This window comes from Mesoplodon bidens, assembly GCF_964165515.1.
Source record: "Mesoplodon bidens genome assembly, chromosome: 2".
Classification (NCBI taxonomy): Eukaryota; Metazoa; Chordata; class Mammalia; order Artiodactyla; family Ziphiidae; genus Mesoplodon; species Mesoplodon bidens.
In genome coordinates, this window is record NC_138177.1 from 45,203,914 (window position 1) to 45,223,272 (window position 19,359).

Genomic DNA, 19,359 nt, shown 5'->3' on the forward strand with positions numbered 1-19,359 from the left:
TAAAAGAGTTACAGTACCGAGGCCCTGCCCCCTGCTTATCACTAGCAAGCAGCTCCGTGGACAGACACCTTCTAAGCTCCGTGTGGCCCATTTCATCGTGTCACAAGGACAAGTCCTATGGCATTTTCCGCCCCTCCTTTTAGTTTGGTCCTGTCAAGATCAGGCGTCTCATTATCATGCAATCAATAAGGCCTGAGCAAACTGGAGGGAGTCAGGACCGCCAGCCCCGGCTTCGTCTTTGGAGGAAACTGTTGATGGCTGTCTTCATCCCCACCCTCCCCCCATCTCCCCTTGCCTCGATTTCTACTTTTCTGCTCCTTTTCTTTCTCGTCTCCTTGCACACGCCATGATGGTTGTTCTACCCCAGGGCAGGGCGAATAGCGAGGAGGAGAGGCGCAGGACCCAGCACAGGACGGGGGCGGAGGGAGTGGGGAGCAGCGTGCACTCTGTGTCTGGGGAAAGATGGGAACAGTGCAAAGCTTCGAAGGCCGGTCTGGTTCCCTAGGACGCTCTAATTATTGTCAGTCAGGTTTTCACGCCCTGAAAGGCCGTATTTTTCTATGTAAACCTGTCTCATAAAAAGCTCAGAATTTAGTAACTGTGGCTATGTTCCTGGCCTGGGGTAAGTGACATCCTAGCTGCACAGGTCAAACAAACCAGCTCACACGTGCAGCATTGTTCCCAACCCCATCCATTTGGATGTGACCGGAAATGGGGTCCCAAGGACACTTAACGAGAGATGATCACATGGGTCACTCACTCACCTTTCTGACCTTTAAGAAAAATAAAAATAAAACACACTTGAACGTGATCCCAATTCCTCACCTGTTTGGCCAGAATCCGTGCAGTTAGCCTTACAGTCTCTGAGGGATTCCAGTTTTCTCCCAAAACAACCATGGGAGAACATTCCAGCTTGTGCATGGGCCAATCTTCTCTCTGGGAAAGTGAAAAAAACAATTATTACACACACACACACACACACACACACACACACACACACACATACATACTGCAATAAAGTTCGAGAAGAGAGGATGCAATAAGTCCTACTAAGGTCAAGTGAAATATGTTTCCTTTTGGAAAACACGATGATGCTCACAAAAGCTAGAGATGAAAACATCCTTTAAGATAGTTGTGGCTGTATAACCTTGACTCAGGCCTGGCCAAGGTTGTTGGCAAGAGAAAATTTGCTTTGTGTTGTTTCATCAAGCATCTCGTGCCCCTCATCATTCCAAACAACACACACACCTTTCCATTATCTCTGGTCGCTGTCAAGTCACAGGGGTGAGTGACTCTGGCATTAGCCATTGCTTTGGCTCTGCTACCTACGGTTCTGTTCTGGCTCTGTTCTCACGTCAGGGCAAATAACCAAGAAGTGACACACACAGCACCTAGTCTGTGTGTGTCTACACAGACACAGCACAGCACCCTTTTACAGGTGATAAAAACAAAACACAAATGAGGGCTTTGTCAAGGGCCCTCTAAGAGTCTGGCCAGGGCAACTCTTGGGAATATTTAGGAACACAGACTTCCTGAAGAGTCATTTGATAAAAGAGGAGAACTGTACTCCTTTCTATCCCTTGTCTTGAAGCTTTCTGCCCCAGGTTGGGGGGGGTAAAGGGCGTGTGCTCACTCCTGGAAGGGTGGAGATGCCCCCTTCGAGACGGGAAGGCTGAGGAAGGTAGGAGGATGCGGGTGCCGTGGAGGAAGGCACTGAGCACAGGGCATGAAGAATGAAGCCGGCGCCAGTGACAGGGTTACTGTGGGGTGACTGGGAACTGCCTGGACCACACGGGCTCCAATAAAAGCCCACCGCGGTGGCGTGATGGGGCTGAGAGGCTGTGGGAGAGGACTCAGTGCGAGTCTGCAGACACTCTTTGTCGCAACGGAATTGGGTACCGTTGTGTTCTCCCCTCCGCCTTTCCTGCCTCAGAAAATGGCAACTCTGATGGTTCAGGTGCTCAGGCCAGAACCCTGGAGTCCTCCTGGCTGCCTCTCTTCTCTCCCTCCCACTCCACATTCATCTCCCTGGCAAATCCATCCTGTCTGCCTGCAGAATACACCTAGCCTCTGATTACTTCTTGCCTCACCCCCCGCCGCCCCACACACACACCTTTCTACTGGTGTGCAGACCCGACACCTCGCCCGGTGGCTACTCGCCTTCTGCCTGGACACCTGCCTCTGCCCCCACCCGACTCTGCTCCAGAGAGCAGCCAGAGTAATTGATTCTGCAAAGCACAACTCAGATCCTGCCATTTCTCAGCTCAGCACCTTCTAATGACTTCTCACCTCAGAGCGAAAGGCCAAGACTTAAAGATGACCCGTGCCCCGCCCCCCCCGCCACCGCTTCCACTACTCTGAGCTCATCACCACCACCATGCTCCCTCACCTCACTCCACGCTGGCCACCACGTCTCCTTGCTGCTCCTTGAACAGACCATGCTTGCTCCTGCCAGGAGATCTCTGGCACTTGCGGTATTTCCTGGCTAGATGCCTCTTCCCCTAGACATCCACCTCCCTCCCTCCCTCCCTCCTCCACGTCTCTGCTCGGATGCCCCTTTTCAAGGTACCGGCCATGAATACTCTGTCAAAACCAGCACTCTCCCCAACACTCTCCCTTTCCTTGCTTTTATGTTTCTTCTTAGTACTTCTCACCACCTGACATATTACACACTGATTAGTTGTTGGGTTTACTATGTCTCCCTCCTGCTCCCACTAAAATAAAGGACCTTATTAGTCTGTTTTGTGTACGCCTGTTACCCCAGAACCTAGAACAGTGCCTGGTATTTACTAGGCACTCAATAAAGTTGTTGAATGAATGAAGATGTCTCTCTCCCCTCCCCCATGCAAAATATAGGAAAGACACGATGTCACAATGATTTAAGGCAGCCCGTGGCACAGACCCTTGGCTCAAGTTCTGTGCCAAGATGTTCTGCGCCAAGATGTTCTGCAGAGTTAAATAACACCATGCCAAATATAACTAAGAACAGGGGGAGAAAGAAATGACAAGATATGCACAAGGGAGAAGGGGATCTGTTTTCAGCCAAAGCCTAAAATGAGAGCACGGTGATGAGGCAATGTGGTAGGAACAGGTGGGTCTAGCTCCCAGCCGACAAACCAGCTCCCTCCCCAAATGCAAGGCAAAAAGGGAAAGTCAAAGAGGGCTTCAAGCCTGGCCTTGGGATATCCAAGGGAAGTGAGGACCACCAGCTGGGGACAGATGGTTAACTGACAACTATGAACACACACGTGTGCACTATGACCCCAGGAACGCTAATACAAGGTCTCTGCAGGGCCTTGAAGATGTTAGTTTTCCGAATTGTAGGTGGTGTCTTTTGGTGTTTAACAATGAGCTCCTGGGAGAAATAAGTTTAATACTAACATTTCTTAATATGACTTACATATTCTTAATAGAATTAATGTCAAACTAATGTGAATAAAAAGTAACATACAATGTAGACATTTATTGATGTTAATGTCTTCAAAGGGAAGGGAACCTAACTACAGGGCACGGTCTGGAGGCGAGCAGAGTGCTGTGAGGTAAGAGGACACTGGTTTGGGGCTCGGGGAGACCTGCATTCTCACCCCTGCTCTGCAGCGAAGCAGCTATGTGACACCAGGCAGGCCTCTTAATCCCTCTGCATCCATATCCTTGGCTGTCAATAACATGATCCCTAAGTTATTTAGCAGGTCCAGAATTCTGAGTCTATGATTTTACGCTTTCCAACGGTGATAATCAGACACAAAAGCTTGAAGACTACCAACAAATATAGGACCTTCAAATGGGATAATTAGGCATTCATGCAACCAACCACAATGGGTCATTGTGGGGATCCAGCAAATAAGCTAACCCACAAGAAGTATTCAGACCAGCGCCTGGCACACACTGCGCTCTCAACAAACGCTGGTAATTGTTCATTTGCTGGTTCTTTCATTCATCCAATAAGCCCTCGACTGACCGTAAAGGCAGAGGTGGGAGATAGAGTCTTTGACTTCAAGTAATTTATGACTATATCGGAACACAAGGTAAAATTAAGAGCACCCAGAATGTGATACAGCCCCACACAGAGCAGTTAAATCAGACAGCTGGGTAAATTCAAGGACGTGCAGAATCATATAAGTTTCATCAAGGGAAATTTACTAGGTGATAAGAAGTTTTCACTTTCTGTCAGAAGGTGGAAATGACAGAGATGTGCCACAATGGCACTACTTGGTTTTAATTCTTAAAAAAAAAAAAAAACAGCAGCGGGGAGAAGAACATCTGGTAGAAATGTCAGATAGGTTCTGAGCATATCCTGATATAATCTGCCCCAATTTTCCCCATAAGAAATTATAAACAATCATATTGGACAAAATTGAAACAAAAAATTAAGCTAACCTGATGGATAGGAATAAGTCTTATCAATTAATAGTGCTTTATTTGTGTTTTGTTTTGTTTTTTAGTACTGGAAGTTTCATTGTACACAGAATGATTTTGCAACGCTTTATGCTTTTAAAAACATTTTTGCCCATTTTCCCAAAACTTTCTCTACTAGTTTTCTTCAAAATTCAAGCTGTTACTCCTTGCCTGATTGCAATATTTATAAAATTTTATATAAACTCAAATGGATCCCATTTCCCAGGAGAGTAATATACAAATAAATGCACAGGAAGGATTCAGAAAGACACATGCTAAAGTGTTACTAGTGATTTTCTCTGGAAGGATAAAATTATGAAGTATGGCTACTCTTTCTGTTCTTCTTTCAGTCTTTACTTTCTGATTTTTCTATATTGAGCACAGGTTATTCGTGCAATTAATTTGAACAATTAAATCTATCGTAAAAGTAAGGGAATTTTTTGGTACACTTTTTACACTTCTAGTTCATTTTCAGCCAATGTAATAACAGCTCTGCATGACTTTCCTTTTTGCGCATGGACAAAAATGCTTAAAGATGCGTAAAGAGAGTTGCGAAACTGTTTCATGGTACACCGGCACTTCCAACACTGGAAGAAAAGAGTGATTGTTATGTCATCCAGTTTTCTGCTGAGCAGACGATATATTGCCTCCCTGCGTAAGAAGACCGGATTTTTATTGTGACGTCCCCTTTTCTAACTCTCGCATTTGGTGTTTCTCTTGTTCTAATGGGGCTTTCAATCTAGACCATGTCTACTTGTACACACACATAGGTGATTTCCTGCAATGTGGAGCAGCACGCGTAGGTGATTTCTTAAAATGTGGAACAGTAAGAAAATATCAGGCTTGCTGCTCTCTCCTACCATTCTCTGCGAGAGGAAGAATGAAGAGGGAATCAGGGGCTTAGTGACCATCTCACACCAAGATGACAGACACTGCTGAGCCCCCATCACAAGGACATCTGCTTTGTTTTCTCTTCCCATAAAAGAGTGATTGGGATGCACTCATTCATTCCTACACGTTTTTTCCTACTGGTGATATTAACCATTTAGTAAAAAGAGTGGCTCTGTTGAAGATGGTTCCTGTGTCTGGGTTAAGAAGACAAAGCAAAATTAACCAGGACTAAACCTATGACTCTGGCCCCACTCACTAATCACCCAAACAACGACAGGGTCATGGGAGCATTTCTTGGACACTTTCTACACTTCAGTTACTTTCTAATCGATGATAAAAGTCAAGAATGTTCGCGAATCTTTGATCACAAGCTCCTCACACATGCTTTTTAAAATCTCCATTGGGATATGCCCCTTCCTACTTTCAAAAGCACACTCATAATCCTATCACCTCTACTTACAAAACACAAATCATTTTCTTCTATTTGTTAATGTTAAGAAATAATACCCTAGAAAGTTCTACTCCACAATTCCTCTATGTAATAACTTCCTAAAACTATTCTCTTCAACGTGTCATAGTACGATTTAATGAAAAAGTCTTAAGTGAGTGAATAATACACTTAGCTTTCCAGGCATAGTTATAAAAATAAATATAGTTCATTAAAACAGACATGTTACAGGGGCTTCCCTGGGGGCGCAGTGGTTGAGAGTCCGCCTGCCGATGCAGGGGACACGGGTTCGTGCCCCGGTCTGGGAAGACCCCACATGCCGCGGAGCGGCTGGGCCCATGAGCCATGGCCGCTGAGCCTGCGCGTCCGGAGCCTGTGCTCCACAACGGGAGAGGCCACAACAGTGAGAGGCCTGCGTAACCCCCCCCAAAAAAGCCCCAAAAAACAAAAAAACAAAAAAACCCCACACAGGTTACAAACCAAGCCTAACTAAAAAGGAATTCCTATTTCTTTTATATTTCCTCCCATTACCCTTTCATGCATCGTCAGTTAAAATCTTTCCTCTGGCAGGATCACACTGAGCCACATGAATGAAGAGGAAAGGAAATGGGACAAGACAGAGCCAAACTGTACACAACAAAGCACGATCCTAAAGCCCTGCAATTAGAGAGGAGGGCCCGGGGAGAGTAAACACAGTGCTGAGGGTCTCCTAAGATGCTGCGCTTGTGGAAGGATGTGTGCCTTACACTCTTGGAGAGGTTTCTGGAAAGACAACACCACTGGAAGGGGTCTTCCCTTTCACCTCAATGAAAGGCCACTTCTCAGTCTTTGACACATTCCCCCAGTGCCTCTTCTCCTGGAGGGTCCTCAGCACCCCCAAGCACAGTGTTGGAAAGCAGTGAAAGCCCTCCCCAGGCAGCCTGCACAGTCTGGTCTCGGTTCTGCTGCTGTGTCCCCTTGGGTGGGTCACCCAACCAGTGTGGGCGCAGTTTTCTCATCTGCTGATAACCTCCTTTCCAACCCCATCCTCTGATGTGTGGTACCGACCCCCTGGTGACTCCAGGTGGGTGGGGTCTGCCTTTGAAGAAGGCCCAGTGAATGACTAGCAGCTGAGGGCCATGCTTTCTTAGGCGGAGAGTCACTCATTTACCTTCTTCCTTGCTGCTCTTGTTCTGTGCCACTTGTAGCAGAGTCTCCGCTTTGATCCTATCCAAGCAGTCCCTTGGGCAGAACCCTGAATACATTTTTCTCTGGAGCAAATGCCCCAGATTCCTCCCTAATGATTTTATGGCTGAAGCCCTTATAGAGCCGTTTATTTCTAGGCACTTACTTTGATTAAACCTTTACGACCATTCTATCTCATTGTAATACAGTGTCCTGCACTTATTCAGTTCTTCAGTACCGTAGGATAGAACACCTTAATGACTATTAGCCTCTTCCTTCCACAACAGGAGAGAGATGAAACAAAAGCGACACTTACAGGTCAAATCCAGCCTCACCTCTAGAAAACGAGTGGCTCTGGGAGCTGTGTTATCACTTGTCCTCTAGGAGGCTACTTCTGTCACGAGAGATGCTTCACAGAGCACAGGAAAACTGAATTGCAGAAGTGCTCTTGAGGACTGACTGTGTCCTAGCCCCGAACCTGGGCGACACGCGGGGAAGACTGCACGTCACGAGGCTGGACACAGCAAGCTGTCTTGGCCCAGACCTTCAACGTGACTTATAGTCACAGCACTGTATCCCCCATCCTGGGATTCCTTGCTACAAGCAATAGCATTATGCTTTAACCTGTACAATCTGTCTACAGGAGGAGAACGTACAGACTTCAAGCTGCTTACTGTAAAGTAATAAAGAGGCATTCTGGGGGGCTTCCCTGGCGGTCCAGTGGTTAAGACTCCTCGCTTCCACTGCAGGGGTCACGGGTTCGATCCCTGCTGGGGGAACCAAGATCCCGCCTGCCGCGCTGCACGTCCAAAAAATTAAAAAAAGAAAAGAAAACCTTCTTTAAAAAAAAAAAGAAGAAAAGAAAAAAGAGGCATCTGGTTAACATGGGTTGATGAACTCGATCACTGTGAACCTTCCAAGGCAGGGCACCTCTTACTGTGAGTGTGCAAATCTGGGAGACTAGGTTCTAAAGCCAGGGGGACCACAATGGCCACCTCAAGACCCCAACCTGGACCACGATGATTCATCAAAACAATGCCACCTGGTGAGGCCTAATGGAAGACAGCTCAGCGGCCCGATCAGGAGACCCCGAGGTAGCTCAGCATCTCACAGATTCTCATATTTTATATTAATGCGGAGTTTACAGCGCATCAGAGAAGTTAACAAGCGTTTTGTAACAAGCATTACTCATACAACGTACGCCATTAGGGATCTCAAGTTCTTAGAAACCATCCATTCTCTTAGGTGAAAAAAACAAGCCCCTCGGGTGGGGGGAAGGGACAGTCAGGGACTTTGGGATGGACATGTACACACTGCTATAGTCAAGATGGATAACCGGGCTTCCCTGGTGGCGCAGTGGTTGAGAGTCCGCCTGCCGATGCAGGGGACATGGGTTCGTGCCCCGGTCCGGGAATATCCCGCATGCTGCGGAGCGGCTGGGCCCGTGAGCCATGGCCGCTAAGCCTGCGCGTCCGGAGCCTGTGCTCCGCAACGGGAGAGACCACAACAGTGAGAGGCCCACGTACCGGGGGAAAAAAAAAAAAAAAAGATGGATAACCAACAAGGACCTGCTGTATAGCACGGAGAACTCTGCTCAACGTTATGTGGCAGCCTGGAGGGGAGTTTGGGGGAGACTGGATACATGTATACGTATGGCTGAGTCGCTTTGCTGTGCACCTGAAACTACCACAACACTGTTAATCAGCTATACTCCAAGATAAAATAAAAAGTTAAAAAAAAAAGAAAAAAACAAGCCCCTTAAATCTAACATACGCTGTATACGTTATTCTCTGCATACAGCTAAGCTGCAGTCCAGCCTGAGTTACTGTAATATTATTATTTATAAGCCCTCACGCCTGTACACAGCATTACAGTTTACATAGAACTTTCGTATCTGTCAAATCATTTGGTCCGTACAAAATTCATCAAGATAGGGGCCACTGTCCTCATTTACATTTAAAGAAACGGAGACTCTGAGATGTCCTTTGAATTTCCTATGTCCTATGAAGTTCCTAGAGCCAGTCATTTGCAGAGCTGGGACCATGTCCTCCTAGTCTTCTGTGTTTCAAAAGTCTGAACTGTCTGTAAGTTACTAGCTTGCTTCTTTAAAGAACCAGAACGTCATGAGTTATTTCTTCTCTAAGTGTTTAACTTAAATACAGAAACAGCTAACTTATCAGGCCTGGAACCAAATCATGTCATTCCAGGGCTCACTGATCTCTCCAATGTCATAGCAATCTAACCACAGAATTCTCTGTGTATGATCAGTAGGGGCAAAGTATGATCTCTCCTCTTCAAAAGAAGCCACACTCCCTAAACACTCAACGACAAACCCATCTATATTCTCACTGCCCCACAGGCTGACAGCCTCTGGAAGCCCACAGGGAGAGGGACTGTGTACGTGGCCTTCAGAACTAAGGCTGACCTTCCCAAGCCAGTGACTCAGCCTGTGTTTCATTCTCACCAGGGCCCCTGTGACAGGAGCTCTACGGTTAGATGACACTGACATGCTAGACATCGGAGCTTAGCAACCTCTCCCACTGGCAAATAACACTCTTTGGAGACTTTCAGAGACCAGCTGCATAGGGAGAAGAGAGAGAGAAAAAAATGAAATCGTGGGTAATGAGGCAGACCAGGGAGGAGGGAGGGGACAGATGGGAATGACACCAAGTATGGGAAGAAAAACAACAAAAAGAGGTACAGATATGTTGAAAATCCTCCCTGTCATACAGAGCCATTGTTTAATGGCATCAGCATTTCCCAAGGAGTATCAGCAGGTTTCCATTAAAAAAATAGATTGGGGGGGGCTTCCCTGGTGGCACAGTGGTTGAGAGTCTGCCTGCCAATGCAGGGGACACGGGTTCGTGCCCCGGTCCGGGAAGATCCCACATGCCGCGGAGCAGCTGAGCCCGTGAGCCATGGCCTCTGAGCCTGCGCGTCCGGAGCCTGTGCTCCGCAACGGGAGAGGCCACAACAGTGAGAGGCCCGCATACCGCAAAAAATAAATAAATAAATAAATAAATAAATAAATAGATTGGGGAGGGTATTCTGAAATCAAAGATCATATTCTCCCCAAATTCAAATTGCTGGAACATGGAACACTTTTTCTGTAAAATATCTATGAACATTTTGTATAACTATATAGTATCAAGTAGAAAAGTTTGGAAAACACCACTCCTCGTCCCTCAAAGAATCTACCAAGAGCTCCTCCAAACTCCCCCTTGAGCTTCCCAGTCCCGTGTTCCGAGACTCCCTTGAGACGTATCCATCAAGCCAGATGGCCCATGGTCTACATGCAACCTGCCTCCAGAACCCACTCAGCACTGATGGCTGCCGAGGCACCATCCCCAGGTCTCCAGGTCCAAGTTCAGAGCAGCTCGCCTCTGGCTGTACAAAGGCTGTGCCAGGGGCTCACCTAAGTCTAGCTGGAATTAGGCTGGGTTAGACCAGCCCAAGTGCAACGTGTGGCCTGCTAGAGGGACATATACAAATACAGACCTGTGATAGTAAAGATTAAACAATTTTAAAGACAGCATTTTAACATTTTTCATCGGTCATCTTTGCATGTTCCGTCTGTTGCTGGTAGTCTTGGGGGGCAGACTGTCAACCTTAGTGATACACATGCCTGTATCCAACATGGCTCCCCTATTTCTGATCTTCTGTGTGGCCCCAAAATGCTACTGCTGGCTGCCCGTCATCACTGGCAGCACACAGGGGGACCCAGCCACTTCCTATGCCACAAGGAGGCTTTGTAGCTCTGGCTGCAGGAGGGCTCTGGGATGCCATGACAAGGACGAGAAGGATGTTGGGTCCCGATCTTCCGAGGAAACAAGGCCCTCCCTGCCAGCTGGCCCAACACCTACCTGACACTCCACATTGCAGTAAAATGCCTGCTTGCATCTTCCACATTTGGACAATCCTTCTTTCCTTAAAAAACAGAAAGGGCACTGTAGTGTCGAGAAGCAGGGAAACGTGAAGCTGCACATTTTATCATGCAGTAGCAACAGCCATCTGGTCCGAAAGCAGAGCCAAGAGTCACCTTACCTTGCTCTCCCACGGATAGGTGGCATTTTCCCAAAGGAGAGTTTGACCAGATTCAGCCCTTGAGTAGGAGTGAGTCAGTCAAAGAGGACACGCACCGACATTTACCGACCCCGACAGCATGAAAGGCACTTTCCAAAGAGACGAATGACACGCTCTTTGACTCATGAGCCTGGCCTGGGACACCACAGCTGTTAACATCACCTGCACTATCATTCAATAGCTCGGGGCAAGTCAAAGGCTCTTACATCCTGATTTTCTCACCTGTTAGACAGGGACCGAAATAAACAAAGCCATCTTGGAAGTTTGCCTCTGTACAGATGGAGGATTGGGGTCCACCCACACTGGTGAAAATGCACTGTGAGTGGCAACTTTTAGTATTTAGAGACGCAAGTGATGCAGAAGATAGGATGGAGGATGTCAGGAACTCAAATGTTGTCCGGGAAGCTAAGTTTAAAAACCATGCAACCCAGCAAGTGGGAACATATTCCTGAATAAAATATTCCCAGGTCTGACTGGTACGCACATCCACGTTGTCGGTATCCTATTGAGCAATTCTTCTGCCTCGTCAGAATTAGGTCAGTCCTCCCTGTTCATTACCATATTATTTACCTTCCTGCTTCCCACAGAGGACAGGGATATTGCTGTTTCCCAACTGTTAGGTGCTGGTATGTTTGCTGCGTTAGACAAGCCACAGTTTTTTCAAAAACTGTGAAGCCTCTAAGTTAAACCACATACGATAGAACTCTTAAAAATTTTTCTGAGGCGGGGAACCACCACATGGTTAAATCAGAGCACTATCTGTAAAGCTCGCTGTCTGATTCTCACCCACCACACTGAAGCCAGCTTTCTGACTTACAGAAATGCTGATGCCGCGAAGAGCACTCTTGCTACTGTCAGGGGTGCCCCCTGCCCTGCAGCGGAGCCCCCTCACACCCATCCCTTCTGCAGCTTCCCCGGAGAGCTGATATTTCATGATATACATATAATCACGCTGCAGAGTCCTCCTCTGCGTCTCGTCAGCAAGTGGTAGTCACCACACTACTCCCACGGAATCAGGAAAGTGTTCCAAAAGTGCTACTGTTGGAACGAAACAGACTGCCTTGCAGTTTTCATGACAGCGCTTGGGTTCCAAGAAGCAGACTGAAGAATGTGTGGGAGAAAAACGCATCTTGTGGTTGAGGTATAAATAAATGTTCCAAGTTTGCACATCTCAGTGGTTCAAAAAGGAACCCACTGATTTGGCTGAGCATATTCTCCAGCCTGAAATACCCTCCGAGGAGATACATCTGGACGAGATGAACGGTCCCTGCTCTCCTGCATTTTATGCCAAGAGGAAAAGGACAGATGTGCGTGAAGACAGCCATGAAGTGAGCTGTGAGCAAGTGCTAAGTGACATGGACCGTGAAGGAATGCCAAAGGGATGGCATGTAGAGACGGGCAAAACCAAGGAGGGAACTTTGAAAATTCTTTCCAAAAAGAAGTGCGTTTGGAAATGGGCAATGGATGGGTAGGTGCTACCCATAACAACGTCCATCTGAAACAACCACTAGTTAAGGTCTGGTTTTGCATGGGGGGAGATCACAAAACCTCTCTGAGAATCTGAAGCTATTAACTCTCCCCAACAACCCACCTTCTCCCCAACCCCCCAAAAAACAACAGAAAATTTTGTGAAATTTCAAAGGCTCACGAGTCACCTGAAGTCTATACATGGACTAGCTCTGAAACTAGAGTTAAGACCCCTTGATATAAAAGATTAGGAAATTATAATGTCTTTATTAGCTCTACACCATACAAAAGAACAAGGATTATATACAGAGATCTTCCTGCACAAATGCCAGCAGTAAAGCTCATATGAAACCAAGGTTTATTTTCAGTTTCAAGGTAACATCCCAGAGAGAAAAAAAGCAAATGGGCTCTGGTGAGCTCGGGAAGAATTCTAGTGGGATTTCATCAACATGATAAATCTCCCAAAGGCCGGGTTTCATTCAGCCCAGCCAGTCACCAAGTCCACGGCCACAAACAATGAAGATCAGGGAGAAAGAGCTAACGTGTCAGGATTGGCGAGAGGTTACATAATTCCTACTGTCCACCCCAGTGGTTCCCAAGATGTGGTCTGTAGACTACTGGGGGCCCGGAGACCCTTTCAGGGAGTCCGTGAGGTGAAAACTATTTCCAGAATACTACTACTGCCTTTTATGTCTTGACATCTGCGCTCTAGAAGGTGTAAGGTGCCTGGAGGGTGAAACCTGCAATGCTTTAGTACAAATCAAAGCAGTGGCACCAAACTGTCCGAGTGGTCACTGTATTCCTCACTTCCACACACTACAGCAAGGGGGGGAAAAGCCAGCATCAGTTAAAAATATCCCTAATGAAATCTAAAATATGACACAAATGAACTTACTTACGAAACAGACTCACAGACATAGAAAACAGACTTGTGGTTGCCAACAGGGGCGGAGGGGTGGGAGAGAAATGGATTGGGAGGTTGGGATTAGCAGATGCAAATTATTATATATAGGATGGATAAATAACAAGGTCCTACTGTATAGCACAGAGAACTATATTCAATATCCTGTGATAAACCACAACGGAAAAGAATATGAAAAAGAATGTATATAGATATATATATATCTCAGAATTACTGTTATACAGCAGAAATTAACACAACACTGTAAATCAACTATACTTGAATAAATTTTAAAAAAAGATTATCCCTAATGAAGCAGTAACAAATATTAATGTCACTAAACCTCAACTCTTTGGTATGTGTTTTCTTTGACATCCTGAGATGAAATGGGAAGAAGGCAGGAAGCATTTCTGCTCCTACTGAAGGATGAGAGCTGTCTCAAGGAAGAGCTCTTGGCCATCCCTGGAGCCATAAACTGAACTAGCCACTGTTTTCCTGAAATACCACTTTTACCTGAAAGAACAACTTTAGACAAACTGGTTATTCAGACTTGTGTATCTGGCAGCTATATTATGGAAATGAATGAAGTGAGCCCATCACATCAAGCAAAATAACTAGCAATATTTGTTGCCAATGATAAAATTTGGGCTTTTGAGCAAAAATTAAAATTTTGGAAACATACATCTGTCGCCCTAGGCTTGACAGTCTCTCGTCTGATGAGACTGGTGGTGGTTTTCATAATTATGACTTTTTGATGTGGTTTGATGAAATAAAGTTTTAGAGGGTCTACATAATTTAGTGAACCAATGTTTTCCAAATGACCAGTGTACGATGTTTTAAAAATTACGCATGGGTAAAAGAGTCATTCAAAGTACAAGACGGACTAAGGGATTTTACGTATCAGAGTACATAAAATTCACAGATGGCTTCAGATTGCACATTACAACTAGTCTTTAAGACAAAATCACTTACTGAGTTCTAGTGTTGAATCAAAGAATATCTGCAATTAACTGAAAAGGCTATTAAAATACTCCTTCCCTTCCAATTACATATTTATTTGAGGCCAGATTTCCTTCACATACTTCAACCAAAAGTACATAATTCTCCAGACTGAATTCAGAAGCATATCTGAGAATCCACTTGTTTTCTGGAAATCCAGACATTAAAGAGATTTGCAAAACTGTAAAACACCACTATTCTCATTAATTCTTTTGTTCTGGAAAACAGTCCTCATTAAAAAAAAAGTAACATTAACAGTAATGGTTGCTGTCATTTTAAAATAAATAAACGCTTTATAATATTCTTTATTTTAAATTATTAATACAAATATGGTATTGATAAATACCAAGGTAAATTAAAAAAGCTCTTTGGAGTTCTCAATTTCTAAGGGTAGCGAGGGCTCTTAAGACCTTCGTTATACATATATACACTGGAATATTACTCAGCCATAAAAAGGAATGAAATTGGGTCATTTGTAGAGACATGGATGGACACAGAGACTATCACACAGAGTGAAGTAAGTCAGAAAGAGAAAAACAAATATCGTATATTAACGCATATATGTGGAATCTGAAATTGGTACAGATGACCTTATTTACAAAGCAGAAAGAGAGACACAGACTTAGAGAACAAACATATGGATACCAAGGGGGAAGGGCGGGGGTGGGATGAATTGGGAGACTGGGATTGACATACATACACTATTGAGACTACGTATAAAATAGATAACTAATGAGAACCTACTGTATAGCACAGGGATCTCTACTCAGTGCTCTGTGGTCGCCTAAATGAGAGGGAAATCCAAAAAAGAGGGGATATATGTATACGTATAGCTGATTCACTTTGCTGTACAGTACAAACTAACAGAATATTGTGAAGCAACTATACTCCAATAAAAAAAAAGACCAAAAAGTTTGAAAGCTGATCTCTTGCAATAATTCCATCAGCTGTGAAGAAGTTATTATTCCCGCTTTTCAAATGAAGATATTGAGGATCCTAGAGGTGAAATATCTAACCCAACATGGTTATTCAGAAGGTAGCAGAATCAGAATTCACACATCAAGGTACATACTATGTCTCCATCGTGAAAAAATATCCTTCCTTGAGTACTGTGACATGAAACAAAAATAATCTATGTGTCTGGATAACAGTAATAACAAAGTATAAATAGAGGCATTTTTTACTCTGGTCTGCATAATGTCCCAGCTCCAATGGTATCCCATTAATGCTACCTGGCTTCAAAGATGCAATGGGGAGAATCCAGGATCATTTCTGAAAATGAGATCTGGGGAGGGAGCATCCCCATAGAGGGTCTCTCAATCAACTATTCCAGAGGAATCAATATCATCTGAAGCAGACTGGAATAAAATAAGGATTAATTTTGTATTCAGTCTGTGCAAAGAAGGTCCCTCTGTCTCATTCAGTGTGCTAAGTCCAGGTGTTTCTCAGACACTGGGCCAGTCCAAGCAGGACTGTGTCCTCTGGGACCTGGGTGATAGAACACTGCAGCTCTCACAAACAACAGAAAAGCCTTGCCTGGCTCAGAGGCAGATTTTACTGTATATATGCTTATGGAGTCATCTACCTGGCTACATGTAAATTTTCTTAGCAAAGATTCTCCTGAGCCAAACTGCCTTCACAGTAGAAAAGGAGAGAAGCTAAGCCAGTTACGGAGAGTGAATGGCATAAGAATCCACTTTGATCTATTTGGTAATAGCAGTTCTCGATGAAATGGGGTAGTTTCCCATAGCTTTTCATAGGGAGAGGTGTACACGTTTCTTAAGTCTAATGGTTGAAACCCAAACTAAAATTTGCTGAGCTGGAACGTGCACTGTGTATGTGTTTGAGAGAGAAAGAGAGAGCTCCTGTGAGAGTTTGACTATTGCTGACTGCAAAGTTTAGCCAGAGAGAAACTTCATATGGGAGATCCATTTTCACTGTAGGAATATACAGGCTTTTAGAATAAACTCTGTTCCTGCAGAAGACACAGCTGTAAATCTTTCATTTGCAATGTAACCTGATCTGAATTGTCCAGGAGGTTTGGGGAAAGACTGCAAAAACCAAGAAAAGAAAACTGCCCTCAGAGAAAAGATTAATAACGGTCATTTGGAGGAATGAAGCGAAATAACTGAAAAGGAAGGGAACTAAAGGAAAGTTACTGGTGAATCACACTCATAACCTCTCAACCTTGGCTGCATGTGCCCGTCTGGGGGTGGGGTTGTGTCTAGCAGTTCTCAGCAGACTGATTTGTGTTGGGAGTTTTAGAGAACTACCCGGATCTAACGTGCTTCCAGAATGCAGAACCACTGGCCTAGGCCTGTGGTCATCCATTTGGGTTGAGTGTTTCTGAGTGCTGAATTCACCTAAGAAGAGTGCTGAAGCATTCTTCTCTGCAATGCAGACTTTACAATGTAACTCTTCTTAAGAATGACTGGCACACACAGGATGTATTAGGTTGTTTAGCTACCTTGATGATGGTCAGAATAAAGTGGCAGACCCCGTATTTTCTAACTCTGACAAGCAAATATTCTAGAAGCCAGGTGCAAATTTTAAAAAAGAAAGGCTCAGCTTTCTTTCCGCCTCCTCCTGATTCCCGCTTCACAATGTAGGATGGAAATGATGAGTTACTTTCCCTACTTCCCTAACTCAAGTCCTTTTTTCTTTCTGGTGCTTGAGGTGCTGTGTGATCTTGGGCAAATTATGAATGCTTTCTGAACCTGTCTCCTCCACTGTAAAGATACAGTTTCTACCTCATAGGTTTGTTATGCAAATTAAATGAGAAAATAACCCGTGAAGCCTATGGCTACTAGACTTTTAATTAGCCTTCATTCTTTTGTGTGTGTTTTTTTTAAGTGATGTCAACTCCTGAAATATATTCAGTACAATGTCACTCAGACTCATAGTTAGAGGATTTATGCTTCTAAAGCCTTTGTTTCACAGGCAAACATCTATCCTGCTATGAATGGACGGGCTCTTTGAACTTAAGAAATGGTTCTATCCACAAAGGGAGGAAAGAAATGTTATAGGAAAACGCAAGTATCTGATTATTAGTGACTGGGACAGAACTTAGAAGACACGCTCCTGTCATTTTCTACTGGAGGAGACACACGCCGTGATTAATTTTCTTGCTTTTAAAATTCGGAAGCCACGAAGATCAACAAGTTAGGGTTGTAATTAACAACTCCTGCTAGTTAAATGCGTTGCCACAGGCGCTGCTGGTGGAGATCAAAAGGATTTGATCCTGCAAGCTCCCTCCTTTCTGCTACTGAAATGAATGCTTCGTGGGTTTTCCCCATGAAAGAGAATGATACTGGCATGGAGTGGGTTTGCAATAACAATTACTTTTAACTAACGGTGACAGAAGAAATGACAAGTAGGCTCTGTTGAACAGAGGCAGTCCCAGCCAAATGAAAAAGAGAAAAGGAAAAAAGCCCCAGTGGCGCAATGTAACTTCTCCACGGGTTGAAATAAGACAATCAGAAACAAAGTTAGCCTCCCACCCAGACAGGGTGGTTACACTAGCATATTTCTATTTGAGAGAAATAAAAATTGGAGAAATTGTGGCAGAACCCTATTATAACCCTGGTCAGGGGACAAGGATAATATTCAGGGTACTGGTTTTTGTGTAACAGTGAAAGATGCTCCACATAGCACTTTAATCCACAATGTAACGGTGAAAATGGGACCACTTGCTGTGGGAGCGTCTTCCCAGAGCAGGGCTGAACCTTCCCCTGGGCATCAGGCTTTGTTCTGAGGCTTGTTAAAAGTTAGAGCCCAGGGCCTCTGGGGAGGCGGGAAATATTTAGGGCAGTAAGGCAGCAACTAATAGGTTTTCCCCAATATTGGAATAGGAGCTGTGATTTACACGGAGAAAGCTGGGCTTGGTGGTCAGCACTGAATGGTTGACCTTGTTATAAAATGATGACCCTGGGGGAAACGGGGTGACGCAGGTCAAAGGGTATAGTTTCGGTTGTAGGAAGAATAAGGTCTGAGGATCTACTGTACGGCACAGTCACTACAGTTAATAATAGAGTACTGTATGCTTGAAAGTTGCTGAGAGTTGAGCTTAAGCATTCTTGCCACACAAAAGGAAGTTACCAAGGTGAGGTGATGGATGTGTTGATTATCTTGATCTTAGTAATCACTCTACAACCTCTATGTATAAACAACCTAATACACCGTGTGTGTGCCAGTCATGAGATCATCACAACAGACCTGCCTCACTTCCTTTGTTAATAGACTCTATTAAGAAAAAAAACAAAAACACAGTTTTAGGGACTTCCCCAGCAGTCCAGTGATTAAGACTCCGAGCTTCCACTGCAGGGGGCACGGGTTCGATCCCTGGTCGGGTACAAAGATCCCGCACGTCCTGCAACGTGGCAAGCAATCAATCAGTTTTAGATTTACTGAAAAGTTAAGAGTACTGAGTGCCCTCATTACAGCCCCCCACATACACACACACAATTTCCTTTATTGTTAACATCTTACATTAGTTGTACATTTGCTACAATTGATGAAATGATATTGATACATTATTAACTAGAGTACATAGTTTGTTCAGAGTTTCTTAGTTTTTCCCCATGTGTTTCTTCTGTGTCAGGATCCCATCAAGGATGCTACATCACATGTAACTGTCCACCTCACTTTTTCATTCTGAAGGTGCAGTACTGAGAGAGGAGGTTAAAGCAGCACATAATTGCTTAACTTGTTCTCGGCTTTAAGTCTGAGAAAATGCTAGGGAGGAGGCTGCCGCTGGGGGCTGCATTTTGGTGTTGTGTCTGGCAGGTGCCAGCCGAGTGGGGCACCGGGTCCTGGGGAAAGGCAGGGCCCTGAGGAGGGGCTTCCCTCCAGAGCGACCCTTCTCAGAGCGGCCCCTCGGGTTGGGGTGATGGGAAGTTATGTTTAGAGGATAGGAAATTTCTGTCTGGGGTGATGAAAACATTCTGGACATGGATAGTGGTGATGGTTACACAAATTTACTTAATACCACTGATTGTAAAGCATTAAAAAT

At 44.8% G+C, this 19,359-nt stretch overlaps 1 protein-coding gene across 1 annotated transcript in view; it reads right to left on the reverse strand.

Annotated features, from left to right (window-relative positions):
• Positions 1-19,359, reverse strand: part of SMYD2 (SET and MYND domain containing 2) — a 49,148-nt gene that overhangs the window by 19,092 nt on the left and 10,697 nt on the right. Inside the window, exons 2-3 of the mRNA XM_081254727.1 lie at positions 10,762-10,825; positions 826-936 (exon numbers count right to left, since the gene is read on the reverse strand). Of these exons, the coding sequence (XP_081110853.1) occupies positions 826-936; positions 10,762-10,825 (175 nt within the window). The remainder of the gene's footprint in view (positions 1-825; positions 937-10,761; positions 10,826-19,359) is intronic.